The sequence below is a fragment of the Salminus brasiliensis genome, chromosome 5 (assembly GCF_030463535.1).
Source record: "Salminus brasiliensis chromosome 5, fSalBra1.hap2, whole genome shotgun sequence".
In the NCBI taxonomy this organism is placed as follows: Eukaryota; Metazoa; Chordata; class Actinopteri; order Characiformes; family Bryconidae; genus Salminus; species Salminus brasiliensis.
In genome coordinates this window covers 31,791,673-31,808,423 of record NC_132882.1, presented here as the reverse complement: position 1 = coordinate 31,808,423, position 16,751 = coordinate 31,791,673, and the positions used below count along the sequence as shown (strand labels likewise).

At 41.1% G+C, this 16,751-nt stretch overlaps 1 protein-coding gene across 2 annotated transcripts in view; it reads left to right on the top strand.

The window, feature by feature from the left end:
- The window catches only part of adcy2a (adenylate cyclase 2a), a 131,577-nt gene that overhangs the window by 112,735 nt on the left and 2,091 nt on the right, over positions 1-16,751 (top strand). The window contains exons 17-23 of one of the 2 annotated variants that reach the window (XM_072680215.1): positions 2,499-2,618; positions 2,838-3,022; positions 5,425-5,509; positions 10,375-10,533; positions 13,603-13,749; positions 14,514-14,615; positions 16,038-16,152. In XM_072680215.1, coding sequence (XP_072536316.1) covers positions 2,499-2,618; positions 2,838-3,022; positions 5,425-5,509; positions 10,375-10,533; positions 13,603-13,749; positions 14,514-14,615; positions 16,038-16,152 — 913 coding nt within the window. Of the gene's footprint in view, positions 1-2,498; positions 2,619-2,837; positions 3,023-5,424; positions 5,510-10,374; positions 10,534-13,602; positions 13,750-14,513; positions 14,616-16,037; positions 16,153-16,751 lie in introns of those variants that run through there. The other variant, XM_072680216.1, reaches the window with a different exon arrangement.

Genomic DNA, 16,751 nt, shown 5'->3' with positions numbered 1-16,751 from the left:
TATCTAGGAGTTTTTAAAACAATATTCTTAAAAATATATATTTTTTCAAATATCCCTCATGGTCTCTTCTAGAAGCCAATAAAATATGAATAATCAAACTAAGGGTCCGGTGTGTTTGACGTGTGGGGTGGATAGATAAATACAGAGGGGTCATAAGACTTCATTGACCTTTCCAGCAATGCCTCTGTCTGGACCAAACAAGAGATTCTCTTCTGCCTTTTTTTCTTGCAGCATGAGCTGCATCTAATAATGGTAATACATTTGATTTTGACACATGGACCACGGAATAGTTTTGAAGTGAGGCCAGGAGAGAGCGACTTGATTGGTTAACTTTAAACCTGTCAGTCATAGAGAAGCAGAGATCAAGCTCTGTTTTCACTGCTTTGGTTGTGATACTTGAAGCCTCTCTATTTCCATACAGCATGAAGGATAGCTTTAAACATTGATACCACAAATACAGACTCACCAAGCACTTTATTTAGAAGACCTGTACACCTACTCATTTTTGCAATGATCTAATCTGTCAGTCATATGGCAGCAGAGCAGTGGATAACATCATGCAGATATGGGCCAGCAGCTGCAGGTAATGGAATCACATCAACCATCGCAATAGGAGAAAAATGTGCTCTCAGTGATTTTAAATGTGTGACATGATTGTTGTGCTGGTTGTCAATTGTGGTGAGCAGAAAAGCATCTCAGCATGTAGACCATGCAGACCATGCAGGATGCTCAATGGATGAGTTTTCTTTATTACATCATTCTGAGGAAACAACAGCAGAGAAAACAACAGCAGAGGACCATGTCTGGCACCTTCTTTGTTAGCCAAGAACAGAAAGCTGCAGTGGGCCCAGCCTCCCCAAAAATGAACAGTTGAAGGCTGGAGAAACGTAGGCCTTCATGGGCCTTCCCAGTCACTGGATCTGAATCCAGTTTGACAGCTTTGGAATGTAGTGGAATGGGAGATTTGCAGCATGTAGGTGCTTGCTGTCACGTCAGCATGGACCAGAATCTGAAATCTTGTAGAATCCATGTCGGGAAGAACTCGGGAAGAGGCCCCACACAGTGTTAAAACAGTGTTCTTAATATAGTGCTTGGTGAGTGTATGTCAGGTACAGCTCTGGGTTTTCTGAAAAAAGTGAAAAAGTACTTTCTTTCTATGAAGTAACTTGGGCTTGGATCCCTGCCAAATTCCTGACCAGTCAGCAGACACCCTACATTTCATATCACTTGGTGCGCTTCAGCCGTTGCAATGTGAGCTACCTAACTGAATCAAATGAAAAAGAGACAACGTCACAAAAACCCAAAGTATGCCCCGGCTGTCATTCACCTCCACATTAAAGTGCGAATAAAAAGCAATGAAAGATTCATTTTGGCTCGGCCTTCTGTCCATCTGTAACTTGGCAGCGGGTAGCTGATTCTCCTCCAAACTCGGCCACCCCGGCATCCGTGCGTGTCGCTATTTGTAAACACGCTCTGGAAACGAGTTTCCCGTTGTCTGTCTTTAGGCGTCATGTCACTCAAACTCAAATCCGTGCTGTGCCGCTGGCTTTTCATTAAAACCCAGTACGATTTAAAAAGATAAGCCCCGAACCCGAGAAGGACACACGCTGGGGCTCTGGATCGGTGGTTTAAATCGGTTTCTCTTTTGTTTTTGTTTTTCATCAACTGAAACAAATTGAGTCAGATAGCAACTTCCCAACATTCACTTATGACCCATCCTCAGAGATGTTGCGCAGATAATGGGAATAATCAATGAACATACTTTATCCAAAAAGGGAATAAAGACCTGGTGTAGACGATAATGTCCCTAGGCATGAAGCGACTCAATACACAGTAAAAGAGAGTGAGCTGACTGGGCCAGGTATGCGGCGGCGTTCCTCTAGGTGTGTGGAAGACAAGCCTGTGGAAGACAGGCTTTGTTCGGTCCTGGCATCGAAGTGGTGGGACGAATTTACCCTGGGTGTCCGAACGGCAGAGTTGCTCGCTGTCTTTAAACGCAGACTGAAGACCCTCCTCTTTTGAGAGTACTTGGGTGAAGAGTAGAGTATTGTGGTCTCCATAGTTGTGTTTAGCAGTGTCTAAGCTTAGAGGTATCTTTACATTTTAGTCTATTCAAACTAGCTGAGGTTATCATTGAGCAATATCAGCAAATAGCAAATCACTTTTGTAAGATGCTCTGGATAAGAGCGTCTGCTAAATGCCTTAAATGTAAATGTTGCTTGCCTGGCAGTTCGAAAAAAGGTGTGGCTGTCTGCGCACGTGTCGGAGGGGGCCTGTGTTGGTCTCACCCTCACTAGTGTTGGGAACATTGCATGTGATGGGGGGAGGGAGGAATACGGACGTATTGGGAAGAAAACTGGGAAAATATCTGAAAATTTTTTAAAAAATAATAAAAAAAGGAATGAGCTGAATTATTTGATGTTCATTTGAAATCTATTGACTGTGCTCTGAACGTATGCTTGACACAGGAGCATCATTTTTCTTTCCTTTCTTTTCAGTTCTTTTTGGAGGACAACCTGATACCTTCTGTACCCCTTTATAATATATCCAATGAAACACTATTTCAGCCTGATGGGCGTCCAGTGGCTTTCCTGGAGAAAAGCAGTTTCTACCTTCCCGTGAGTTTCATCTTTAAATGAAGGTCCTCTCTGCCAGTACATTTCATTTTCCGTACCAGTCCTTTGTTACTATCAGGCCTTTGAGAAAGTCTCAAGCAGATCTTTCAAGACATGAAACTTGAAGCCCTGGGCTCAATTGAGTTATTGTGGCTCACAGTCACAATATGAATGTAAAGATGATTCCATGGATTGTGATCCTTGTGTTGCTCTCCATGGCAGTATTTCATCTACAGCTGCATCCTGGGCCTCATCTCCTGCTCTGTGTTCCTGAGAATCAACTACGAGCTGAAAATGCTCATCATGCTGACGGCCGTGGTGGGCTACAACATCATCATCCTCCAGACTCATGCCTCCCTCCTGGATGAGTACAGCAAGTTCCTGTACAAAACTGAAGTCCTGGAACGGTAAGCTACATCCCCTATGATATATAATATAATGGAATATAATATAATGGAATTCCACTATCTGTAATGTTTAAAATATCTGCATTGTGGGTTTAGTTTACACACACAGAGTGTGTTCTGTGTTCAAAGTCAGTAGTAGCTGTGAAGGGCCGGTTAGCAGAGTTCAGACAACTTAAGGAATGGTTTGATGAGTTTGCAGAATTTGCGATGAATGTTTCTGTTTATCCTTCAGGTCAAAATGTTCTTCTACTCGTATTTACACTGATGAGTCAAAACAGTGTTCAAACAGAAGCCAGTAGCATTTGTTCAACTCATAACAGCAGCACATATGACAGTCTATGGTCTGGGATATATATTTTTTGTCTGTAAATGAACAGTCAGTTCTCATAGGTTATGAGCTAGATGTCATTGTCATGTGGCTGCAAACTAGCCCTAAACCATCATCCAACCACCATCGTGCTTGACAGTTGGTATGAGGTTTTCAACAAACAAGCCGGTATGCCAGTGTTCCAGAAGTCTTGTGGTTTGTTCAGATACAACTTTGCAAATTGTATTATTAGTATTATGTATTTTTGTAAACAGTTTTGCTCTGTTCTCAGAGCATACCTCAAATGGTCAGATCTGTTGTGGCAGCACAAGGGGGGCCTACTTAATATGATGGTACTAATGTATTGGCTAATGAGTGTATGTAACCACTTTTCCAATGTTGGCCTTTCTCACCTCAAATAATCTCGGAGCCAAAAGTCGCTTAAACATAAGTGCTCATCAGGGCAAGCTATTGTTGGGGCCTGCCCATCCCATGGACCACCTATAATTCTCTGTGGGCCCAGTAAAGCTTCCAGTTCCTCTTCCTAATGGGCTTTTATTATTACAGCCACTGAGGACAGGCTTACGTTGGTTAGCCTGACATAAAGCCAAGCTTTTTGCCTTTATGAGCTCCGAGCTGTGCCCCATTTCCACTGGAGGGTCCACATGGATCTTCAGAGTGGATGAAACACTCTTTATGTCTGCCTGTAATGACAGAAGCCTCCAGGCGAAAGTGTAGTGACTGTGCATTGACTGTGTATGCGCATAGAATAAATTGCCTGCTTAAAACAGGCAAAAATAATCAACATGCTTAGTTTTCGTAGTGTTTTCACACCAAGTGTTTGTATAACGTTGAGTATTGTTTGATAGTTAGCCAATGAGAAATTATTCAGTTGGGTTTGAATTCAGCAGCATCCCACTGGGTTGTCTGCCCAGTCGAAAGGTGTACAATTGAGGTCGGTTCAGTTTTCTATATTGCACGTTTGTCAGTGGTGAACCATGTCTTTTAGACCCAGGCCTTCAGTTTAAGTCTAATGTCTAAACAACAGTGATGCTAACATCTACTCTCCATTGGATGCTAGTAATTTTTGGCTGTTCTAGATTAAACAGAGACATCTGAAGCTTGTATATTGTCAGTGATGTATCAAGGACTTCCATGCGGTCCAGAAAGATGATAAAATTGGTCTTCATAAAATTGGTCTCAGCCACTGTAAATTAAAATATGACGATTCATTCCACCATCCTAATGATATTGTTGCTTCATCTATATCTTCGAATCTTCAGTTTGACTTTTAGAAGTCCTAACCACTGAAAGTGCTCACTTCATTGTAGATACCTAGATACCACAGGAAACAAAACACATATAACATATTTCTGTTTGTCCGTTAAAAAATCTAACACTTTTAATTCCCACCAAAACTTAACAGTAGAATAAGACTAGTACCATGATACTCACACCATCTTCCTCATAGTGTCTACAAGTATCATTCCACTGAATAAAAAATCATTCAAAGACCTTAGAAGATGATCCAAGACTTGAAGGGTTCCCCACTGACCTTTTAGAACAGAAAACAGCTTTACAGAAGTCCAAACCCTTAATGAGTAAACAAGGCAAAAAGGCAGAGACAGGAGAAACCTAAAAGCATTAGGAAGAAATTTAGGTTTAGGAATAGGAAGTAGGGTTAGGAATAGCCTGCACCAAGTACCGATATTTTGGGCCTTATATTCCATAAGGCTTTAAAAGCTTGTTCTGCATCATTATGTGATGGAGGGGAAGCCTGGAAGCTGAAATTAAACATCAGAAATGACTTTTCCAGTCCCTGTTCACGACGGGAGCAGAAAGGTTTGAATCCTTTTGTCAGTCTCTGTAATTCAGTAGAAGGCTCTGCAACCGTGTTAACATTAAACGACAGTGACATTCTTTATTAATGGACAGCTGGAGACGATATGGTTCACTGGCCTCTTCTGGGCCAGATATGGAATGATTTGTAATAGGGAATCAGTTGCACTCACATATCATTATCTCTCTCTCTCTCTCTCTCTCTCTCTCTCTCTCTCTCTCTCTCTCTCTCTGCTTCTGTCTGTTCCATACCAAGGCCAGGAGTTCTGAAGGACTTGAAGACGATGGGTTCTGTGTCTCTCTTCATATTCTTCGTGACCCTCCTCGTTCTGGCCAGGCAGGTGAGTGCAGACATGTCCGTCACTGCAGTGAATATACAATGAATATATTTTTCTATTTACAGTGGAGTTCAAAGGTCTGAGACCACATTGTAAATCTAGACTTCTTTTCCTCACCTGGAATTAATCAACAGAAAGTTTATCAATTAAATAAAAAGCATAAAAATAAAAATAAGATCATGTTAGGTAATGAAGTTGGGCACAAAAGTAAAGCAAAATTAAAATGAAGCTTTGGGTGAACCTCCTTCAGAGAAATATATATATAATACTGGTCAGCTGCAGCTAATGATGCCAACCCTCTAACACAGGTAGTGACTGATAACTCATGGGAGCTCATTACAAAGAACTATCGGACAGTGAATACACTCAGCTATTCGTAGAGCGGCAACTGTTTATGAGCTGCTTATGGGAGTTTGATGCCCGCTCTGCCCAAACGCAGCTGATGTACCAAGCAGAATCTGAAGAGTATGTGTGTAGCATGATTAGATGATACATGTCTCTGAAAAAGGGGTTTTATAGACATGCTTTGTGTTCATGGCTGGGAATGGAAGGCGGATCAGCTTGCTGGTTATGCTGCACATGGAGGAATCCACCTCTAGGAGTGGAGATCTGCACAAGCACAGTGGCCAGAACAACCCAAAAATTGTGTGTAGTATTGAGCCAAACGCTCAAAAGTTTTGTGTCAGATTTTATTATTGATTTACAATATGGTTTTGAAAGAATTTTGATCTCTCCTCATTACTAGAGTTATTTCCAGTCTTGTGTGACTGGAAATAACTGCCCGGCGGCGTTGCAAAGATGGCTGGCAAGTGAACAGACTTGCCTACTAGCTCAAATCCCGGTCATGCTGCTAGCTATCGGCAGCCGGGAGCCTCGCTCTCTCCAAAGTGGGTAGATGGCTCTTTCTCCCCATATCACTCCAGTGCAATGCTGGCAGACACTAGCGTCTGCTTGCCGCTGGTTGCCCTGTGAGGTTGCATCAGCAGCAGAGGTGCTGTTTCCTCTGTTGAACAGATATCTGAGGAATAACTTCAGTTAAATGCTGTTTTAGCCCTGTTGTCGGTGACTGCGAGGCTATATTTATAGCTAGTTTTGAATGAATTACTAATCAATTAATAATTAATAGTGTTCCAGGCTGCACTTTTGGCTTTCTTTTCTGCTTGTTTTGAGGTGAAAAAATTACCAAACCAGGGCATATAAAAAAGGTAGACATATATAATTTTTTCTTCGCCCAAAATACTAAAAAAGCACAAAAAAATAATTCCATCAAAATTTGATTGTATTAAAATACCTCCTCTTCTACTTAACCTCAGCTGAAGTGGAAAATATGGAATGGGTTGAGAATGCACATGTGAAAATTGCACCTCTCATTACGGAAGTGTCATCCCAGCAGGAACGATTTCCCCCTGAACTGTTTGCGTAGACGCAGCACAAAAAAAAAAAACAGCACAGCTTCATAAAAGCTGCTAAACATAGCCTGAGCCTTAGAAAAGCATCCTCATCCATCAGAGCCAACCCTTTAGTGATCCAGGCCCTATTTCACTGTCCCAAATTCAGACAGCGCCATGAGACTTGTTTTCCCTTGCGTCTCCATTCCTGTTTCCACCTCTTCAGGATGATGTATGGCAGGGAGTTTTGGGTCATGTCAAATCAGAGCTGTAAAACCCAGACTGAAGCAGTGTGTGACCTCCAGGACGCACAAAGAGATTTTTACCGGCATATGAATGATCTTGGGTGGCATTTATTGGAAGATCAGTGTGATTTCAGGTGATAACGTGTTATAGATTGAAATGAAGAGCAGGATAAAAACAAAGTGTAGTGCAGATGTCATTGGACATGTTCAGGCTTTTGAGTTTATATTAAACCGAATGTATATAAATATTTTCTAATTGAAGCTAAAAATCAAATCATGTTGGCGTCAGTGCAGTGCCAACACAACCCAAAATGTAGCTGCTATCCAGCTACTTGCCTATTGCATTGTCTTATAATTATAATATTATAAATTCACAATTTTAAATAGATTTTAAAAATAGAACAAATCACAAAGCTATGGATTACAGTGATTTTATGAAGGGTAAGGGTATTCCTAGGTGACATGTGAAGGATTAGCCATGATAAAATCACTGTAACGCATTACCTCAGGTGGCTTGTTGCATAAATAAAACAACTTAAAATATGAAAAAAAGAAATAAATGAATGACCCCAATTAAAATAGATTTTTAAAATAGATTTTTTTGCCCATTAATGTAGTTCATTCACAGTATAGCACTGTTGCAAGCAACCATAGCCCACTGATGAACAACACAAAACACTGTACACAGTGATAAGCCATAACATTAAGCTGAAGTGAGTAATGTTGGTCATTTTAGTCAGAGGGTGGGATATTCTTATACATATTTGGCAGCAAGTGAGTCTAGTTTGTTCTCGAAGGTGGCCAAATTGTGATGCTAGACAACTAGAGTCAGAGCATCTCTGAAATGCCTGGTCTTTGGAGGTGTCCAAGAAAGACAACCAGTTGACTGCTGACAGGGTCCTGGACACCCTGTCTTTGGTTGTTTTTACTCACCCAATTACTCCTGTGATGTTAAAGCTATTTTTTATTGTGCACTTTTAAGTGTTGTTTTTAGCATACATTTGACTTCCTACTCCTCCCAACCACAGACATTCAAACCTGGTCCGACAGTAAAGAAGCATTCTCAGTGTGTTTTCACACTAGCATGTTTTTTCATGGACCCGGGAGCACTTGCTCAGTACATTTGGTCAAGTGTGAAAGCTGTTTTCAAGCCCTAGAGCAGTCCAGAGAACAGATCTCTAGCCCTCCTAAAATCAAGGGTCTGGGGTTCGCTTCAAACATACTGTGGTGCACGTGTGGGGTTGCATGATTGGCCCATTTTATCACATGACTGCTTCGACTGCTTCACCTGCATGGCTAAAAACCTTCTCCTATGAAAGCGGCTCCTTGTTTGTGCAGTTGTTCCTGCATAGTGAAATGCCATGACTCCAGAAAGTGTAGTTCCTCACCACCTGAGTTTGTTTTTCCAAGGAAAATGATCAAATAAACAGATGAACCTAGCCTTACTATTTTGCAAAAAGGTGCTCAGAAAAGTGACTTCGCAGAAAAGACTGTGCAATCGATCCACTGTTTAAATGGAATTCTTCTGTGTGAAAGCAAACCAGTGATAATGAGCCCAGAATCAAGCCCCAAACGAGGCCAGACTCAGCCCTGGGTGCAGAAAACGCCCTGAGACAGTCAGGTAGCAATTAGCTTTCCTAAATTGCAGTTTTACTGTGACTCTCTCAGGAAATACTAGCTTTTAAAAGTTATCTTACCAATCTGCTCAGCCTGGTTTTTATTAAGAAAATGAATTATCAGCTCTTCAGTTTAAACAATATTGAGTTCTTACTACATTTGTCAGTGCACTCGATGGAGCAGCATACCCAGTCATGAACAGCACAATGGTTTTAGGGACTTTGGGCCTTAATACAATTGTTGGGAGTCAGTTGTACAAAGGATTTGAATTCGGCTCAGATTTCAGAACCAGAACCATCTGTTTTACACATTCATTTTGGCGTCAAATATGAAACCGATCGTTTGCAGCTACAACAGTTACAGAACATTGCAAACTTTCTTCTCCTTCATACATAAAGAACATGGGTAAAGATGGGAGCTTGTCTGATAAAGCTCTTTTCAGCCCATGACAAATGGCAGATGTCAGTGCGTCGTGCTGAGGACCGAAGCAGCAGGCCAGGCAGGGGAGATAGCGCAGGGACGTTCAGGTTCATGCTCCATTCTCCATTCTCCTCTGGATGTCTTTCCACCCTCACTAGCTCATGACATTTCAGACAGAACCATCTGACGTGATTTATTTGCTCATAAGTCAGTTCATCGCCTGCACCTGAACCATGTCAGAGCGAGGAACAGAACTGTGGAGGATCCCAGTGAAGGCATGATGGTCATTCTGGAAGAGAGCTTTATTAGCATTGGTCTTGTTCTGGAGTTATATTGCAGATAAATTTAAATATTTGTTAATGCTAAATTACATGGCGATACAGTTTTACTGCAAGTTATAGTCTACAACTGTAGTGGGAAGTGATACATACATAAATTTTTAATCCATCAAAACTATACATACAGCACACCTAGTCCTTCTTTTTTATTATTATTATTATAATCATCCATTGTACCGGTTCAGTAAACCAGCCCACATCATGCTTAAGAGTTGGTACAGTGTCTTTAGGGTTGCATGTAAACTTTCCACCACAGCTGTAATTAATAGACACAGTAAGCACACTGTGAGATAACCAACGCTTTGCTAATTCAGCCTAATGCAAAGATATGAGTCTGTTCATTCTTTTCTTTATGTTATAGTGGATTATAGTGGTACACAAACATCCCTGTGCTAAATAATTGCATTTTCAACAGCCTTAATATCTATATATCAACATCAAATAATCTCTACATGTCTAAACATAGGTGGAAAACAGGGGACTGGCCTCCTCAGTCAGTAGCTGATCAATTATGTTTGATTTTATACAGCTCTATGTTGCGACTGAGCTGAAGTGACAGAGAAATATCTGTAATCTGTAATATCATTTTCTACCAATAGGCACAAAAGTAATAATCAATAGGTTTGTGTTGCATGCAGCATTGTATGTTGTTTTCATAAAGTACTGACCGTATGGTTCCCATTCCAGCACAGTGCTGGTGTTGTCTAATGCTTGCATGCTTCGATGAGATCTTTCATCAGATTGCTATGCATCAGAAAAAGTGAGCAGCTGCTTTCTGCTGTGGAATTGCTGTGTTGTTTTGTCAGTGAACGGAGCACGGTGACCTCCAGTCTCTTCACTTCTGTGTCCTCTTGTAACAGAATGAATATTACTGTAGGTTGGACTTTCTGTGGAAGAACAAGTTCAAGAAGGAGTGCGAGGAGATCGAGACTATGGAGAACCTGAACCGCGTCCTACTGGAAAACGTCCTGCCCGCCCACGTGGCAGAGCACTTCTTGGCCCGAAACTGGAAGAACGAGGTGGGAAGAAGAACTGAGGTTGCTTGCGCTAGTCCCTCAAATGTCCTGGTCAAATGTCCAGTCAAAACTGCATATTACTAATAACCAGTGAGCCTAAACATTTGGACCACCTGACAAATATGCTGTTGGTTCTATGCTTCCTACGCTACAACAGCTCCAAGGTATAGACCCAGCAAGACCTCTAAAGTGCTCTGTGGTATCTGGCTCCAAGACGTCCATAGCAGATACTTCCTATATGTTGTAAGGTGGAGCTGCCACAGATCAGGCTTGAGATCTGGGGACTTTGAAGGCCATGACGACACCTTGAGCTCTTCATCGTGTTCGTCAAACTGTCAGATCAGGCCAAGTTGGGAGAGCCCTTGTTGCTGACCAGGAGCACCTGTTTTGGACACACTTTGACTGTTGTCTGGCTAAAACAATTTGGTCCTTGACAAAGTCGCTCAGATCTTCACGCCTGCCTCTTTTGACTGTTCGCTTACAGTCTGATATATGCCAGGCATTGACGTGATGAGCAGCATTATTGTCTTCATCTAATGATCATAATGTTTTGGCTCATTGGTATACAGTGAAAAAACAACCCCATCATATGCATTTTCTTTACTGCACCACCTCAGATAATCCAATTTGGGCCACCCTACTCATCATGGGTCAATAATTCTCATTTCTGTTTATCTATGCCAATGACATACTGTAATCTGACCTTATGACCTTAAGAGTGTATGTGTGAGTTTTATGGTCTAGTCATTGTGAAAGTCCAACCAATAATCTAGCAAGTTAATTTAGCTAGTTTTCAGAGGACATTGGTTAGCTACCTTAGCGAGTGATTTATAGAGTAAACCTAGGAACATGCTAGTAGCGTTTACTCTCATAAATCTTACTGCAATTAAACACACAGTTACATAATGCATCACACAGGAGTGAGTAAGGGAGGGAATACCCGCTGGGCTGGTAACACTTTGGGCTGATTAATGTGAGCTAAAAACATGAGTAAAATGTCTTGCTGCAGCCTGTTCCTCACACATACAGTCATATGAAAAAGTTTGGACAACTCAAATAACATGTATCATTCTAAGAGAAAATGACTCTGCGAATCCTCGCGGGAAACAAGTATGCTAATTTCAGAGCACGATTTAGAACCAAATTGACCAGTTATAAATAAAGAAAATAAATCAAACCTAATATGACCAAAAATGGGTCAACAAACTAATGTGACCTAAGTCAAACAGGCCCGAGCAATGACTGCAGAAATTCCCTTCTGTTCTATAGAATTACAGACAGACCTGTCCACCATGTTGTCTGCACAGCAGACTCTAGTCCAGTTTGTCCTGTAGATTGAATTTTTCTTAAAGTGCATTTTTCACTACAACGTAGCTACTTCATGTAGTGGAAAGACAGTTTAGAGATGTAAAATGAGATGGAAAGACAGTTTAGAGAACAAAAATGAGATGGAAAGACAGTTTAGAGAACAAAAATGAGATGGAAAGACAGTTTAGAGAAGAAAATTGGGATGGAAAGACAATTTAGAGAAGAAAAATCAGATGGAAAGACAGTTTAGAGAACAAAAATGAGATGGAAAGACAGTTTAGAGAAGAAAATTGGGATGGAAAGAATTTAGAGAAGAAAAATCAGATGGAAAGACAGTTTAGAGAACAAAAATGAGATGGAAAGACAGTTTAGAGAACAAAAATGAGATGGAAAGACAGTTTAGAGAAGAAAATTGGGATGGAAAGACAATTTAGAGAAGAAAAATCAGATGGAAAGACAGTTTAGAGAACAAAAATTAGATGGAAAGACAGTTTAGAGAACAAAAATGAGATGGAAAGACAGTTTAGAGAACAAAAATGAAATGGAAAGAGTTTAGAGAAGAAAATTGGGATGGAAAGACAATTTAGAGTAGAAAAATCAGATGGAAAGACAGTTTAGAGAAGAAAATTGGGATGGAAAGACAGTTTAGAGGTAAGAATTGAAATGGAAAGACAGTTTAGACGTGAATATTGGGATGGAAAGACAGTTTAGAGAAGAAAAATGGGATGGAAAGACAGTTTAGAGAAGAAAATTGGGATGGAAAGAGTTTAGAGAACAAAAATGAGATGGAAAGACAGTTTAGAGAAGAAAATTGGGATGGAAAGAGTTTAGAGAACAAAAATGAGATGGAAAGACAGTTTAGAGAAGAAAATTGGGATGGAAAGACAGTTTAGAGGTAAGAATTGAAATGGAAAGACAGTTTAGATGTGAATATTGGGATGGTAAGACAGTTTAGAGGAGGAAAATTGGGATGGTAAGACAGTTTAGAGAACAAAAATAAGATGGAAAGACAGTTTAGAGAAGAAAATTGGGATGGAAAGACAGTTTATAGAACAAAAATGAGATGGAAAGACAGTTTAGAGAAGAAAATTGGGATGGAAAGACAGTTTATAGAAGAAAATTGGGATGGAAAGACAGTTTAGAGGTAAGAATTGAAATGGAAAGACAGTTTAGAGGTAAGAATTGAAATGGAAAGTTCCTCTACAACTCAGCTACTTCATGTGGTGAACAGAAAGTGTCAATCACTAGGCTGTCAATCACTTTCAAGTGTAACCCCACCTTCTAATGATAAAGCAGAATAAGGGTTTAAAAACTGAATTCTGGGGGGAAATAAACAAGGGCCAGCCTCAGCACAGGGAAATCTAACCGTTGGAATGAAAACATTGTCTGAAATGTTTGACAGGATTCAGACAGATGTTTCTCAAGATTCACCCTGAAGTTTGTAGAACACGAAAGTAACTTCAGTGTTCAAATTTAGACTCTTTTACCACATGTATTTGGAAGCAGATGTTTGCATGTTTTTTAGTTGGGAAGCTTGTCTGCACTTTGTTTGGAGATATTTTCAATATGTCGAAGAGCCTGAGGGCATCATCCAACACCAATCATCGGCCAGATAAAATCACACTGGAGAAATTGGATAAAAAGAAATATAGTGAAATGTGACATGAGAAGTCAGATTTCTGCCTGACTGTGGTGGCTTATCAATGCTGATCAGTATCTGAGCTTCTCAAGCCTTTGCCCTCTTCTCTCTCTTGTGCCTGACAGGATCTATATCACCAGTCGTACGACCTGGTCTGTGTGATGTTTGCATCTATCCCAGACTTCAAAGAGTTCTACACAGAGTCAGACGTAAACAAGGAAGGCCTTGAGTGTCTCAGGCTGCTGAACGAAATCATTGCCGACTTTGATGAGGTGACTTTGATAAAGTTTTTTGGGATGCTGAACATGAACTTGTCCGCGTCCTGTTTGGTGGACCGGATCTGCCAATATGAAATGTATATATATATATATATATATATATATATATATATATATATATATATATATATATATATATATGCTCAAAACAATATAAGGAACACTTAAACAACACAATATAACTCCAAGTAAATCAAACTTCTGTGAAATCAAACTGTCCACTTAGGAAGCAACACTGATTGACAATCAATTTCACATGCTGTTGTTCAAATGGAATAGACAACAGGTGGAAATTATTGGCAATTAGCAAGACACACTCAATAAAGGAGTGGTCAGGACCACAGACCACTTCTCAGTACCTATGCTTTCTGGCTGATGTTTTGATCACTTTTGAATGTTGGTGGTGCTTTCACACTCCTGGTAGCATGAGACAGACTCTACAACCCACACAAGTGACTCAGGTAGTGCAGCTCATCCACGATGGCACATCAATGCAAGCTGTGGCTAGAAGGTTTGCTGTGTCTGTCAGCGTAGTGTCCAGAGGCTGGGGGCGCTACCAGGAGACAGGCCAGTACACCAGATGTGGAGGAGGCCGTAGGAGGGCAACAACCCTCCTACAACAAAGTATTCAATGAGAATATTTCATTCATTCAGATCTAGGATGTTATTTGAGTGTTCCCTTTATTTTTTTGAGTAGTGTATATATTTACATATAGCGAGTGTTTTGTGTCTGTTACTCATTGCTGTTTCTTATGCAGTTGCTCTCCAAACCCAAGTTCAGTGGAGTTGAAAAGATCAAGACCATTGGAAGCACTTACATGGCAGCCACTGGGCTAAACGCCACGCCGGAACATGCCCAGGTAACACATTTGTAGAAATGGCCTAAATAATGTATATAGCTGCCAACATAACATTCATAATTCAAATATTTGTCATAAATATTGGGAAAAATATCCATTGGAATGTTAAGGCTACCCTTGCAGCAATGTCTAGTATAACTTATGCAATTTAGCCACACATGATGACTACCAAACATGTGGAAGAGCATGCTACATATTAAAGAATGCATGTTGGCATTAATTTGAAGTTTAAATGTATAGGAAAAAAGTAAACATCTGACAGCTCTAATTAGCCACGACACTACTTCAAACCCAACCCCGACTTGCATAATAGTAATGTATGCAAGTTGGCGACTCAATCTAAACAGGTACCGTCATCTGCCAATGAACATTTAGCACAAACATGGCAGTATTCAGACACTTATTAGGAAATTTCTTATATTAATTTACATCCCACTTTGTTGATGTAGCATTGAGCACTAGGACAGCATCGCCTAAAGGTGTTTTTCAGGTTACTTTTGTTTTGGGTCAGCACTACAGCTTTAAAAGTTGTGTAGTGTACCCAAGGCTTAAGTGAGGCATAATTGGGCCTTCTCCAATTTTTAGCTAGAACTCCCCAACACACATAGCTACCAACACCGGGAGGGTGAAGACTAGCATGCGCTTCCTCTGAGTCACGCGAAACGCCACAGCTTCTTTTCCACGTCATTGTTTAGCTCAGCACACCTGGAGGACAACAGTACTATCCGTTAAATGTTACGTTATGTTATGTTAGCTAGCAGACACCCATCCTTAGGCTGAGCGATGAGGGGAGACGGAAGGCCACCTACACACATGTAGACAGCGAGGCTACTTTTGCTGTCTTGGACTCCCAGCCATGAATGGCTATGTGTGTTCCTGGTGGATTGGACTCTGTTTACTTTTAACGGCTGCCTTCTTGTATGCTCTGGGAGGCTTTTTTCTCACAAGCCAACACCCTCTAGGATGCTTATCTTCTTAAAAATGTATTTAAAATTGGAACATATACCAAATATTTGACAGACAAACAAGAGGGAGAACTGTAATTTTATTCCTGAGCCAAGTTGACAGTCCTGGTGGGGCTCCATCAGAATGATGTAAATTAGATAAAGCCATAAAGTCTTCTTGTTAGCTTTCCTTTATTGGCAGACAGACCGAATTTAAAGAGAACCGTATCAGGGCAACAACAAACTACTAGTGTGTTCTAGAGTTATTGCTTTCTTAACTTTCTGCTGCCAAGCAGTCAGGGAAGATGTGTCAGCTGGGAAAGAGAGAGAGAGAGAATTACTTTTCCATCCTTGACAACTGCTGAGCCCAAAACCATTCCTATAAATTATACACTTGACTGGAAGTTTGGGGGCTTAGTTTAATGGCTTTTGGAGGGGCTCGGTGTATTCATAATTCATTCGCTATCTGAAATTTCAGGAGCATGATCGGCAGTACATGCACATCGGCACCATGGTTGAGTTCGCCTTCGCGCTGGTGGGGAAGCTGGATGTCATCAATAAGCATTCCTTCAACGACTTCAAGCTAAGAGTTGGTACGTGGCTAACACAACACTGCTGGAATAAATCCTAGGTTCAGATCGGCGGGCCAGCTGTGAGACTGATGATGATAATTGATGCGTTCAGAGCTCTTCTGGTTCATCTCTCACAACATGAGCCAGATTTCAGTGAATAAAAACACATTAACACTATTGATGCAGCAATTAAAAACATGCATCTTAATATTCCACTTCAAGACCACTTCTGGAGGTTTTCCAAACCGGGCTACGCGTCACAAATTAGCCTGAAATGAATTGAGAGTAGCCAAGAGAACGCAGCACTCGCTCGGGCTTCCCCATGCCACTTTTGCTGCGCCTTCAAGCGCGACAGCGCCGGCTGAAGTATTCGAGTGGATTTGGCCTGCGCTCAGATTGTTGGAGCTCGAGCCATCTGAGTGTCATGTCTGAACCGTGACATCTGCCATGCTTTTCTCTGTCCCTATCAAGCTCAAGCTCCTCTGTGGTGGCTCTCGGTTTTTCCGTCCCCTACGTCCTTAGCCTCATTTCTCAGCATACGGCAAACACAGCCTGACGCTGCCCTGAATTTGCCCTGATTTCGGTGCTGCTGCACCTGCTGCTGAAATGTGCTCTGGAAA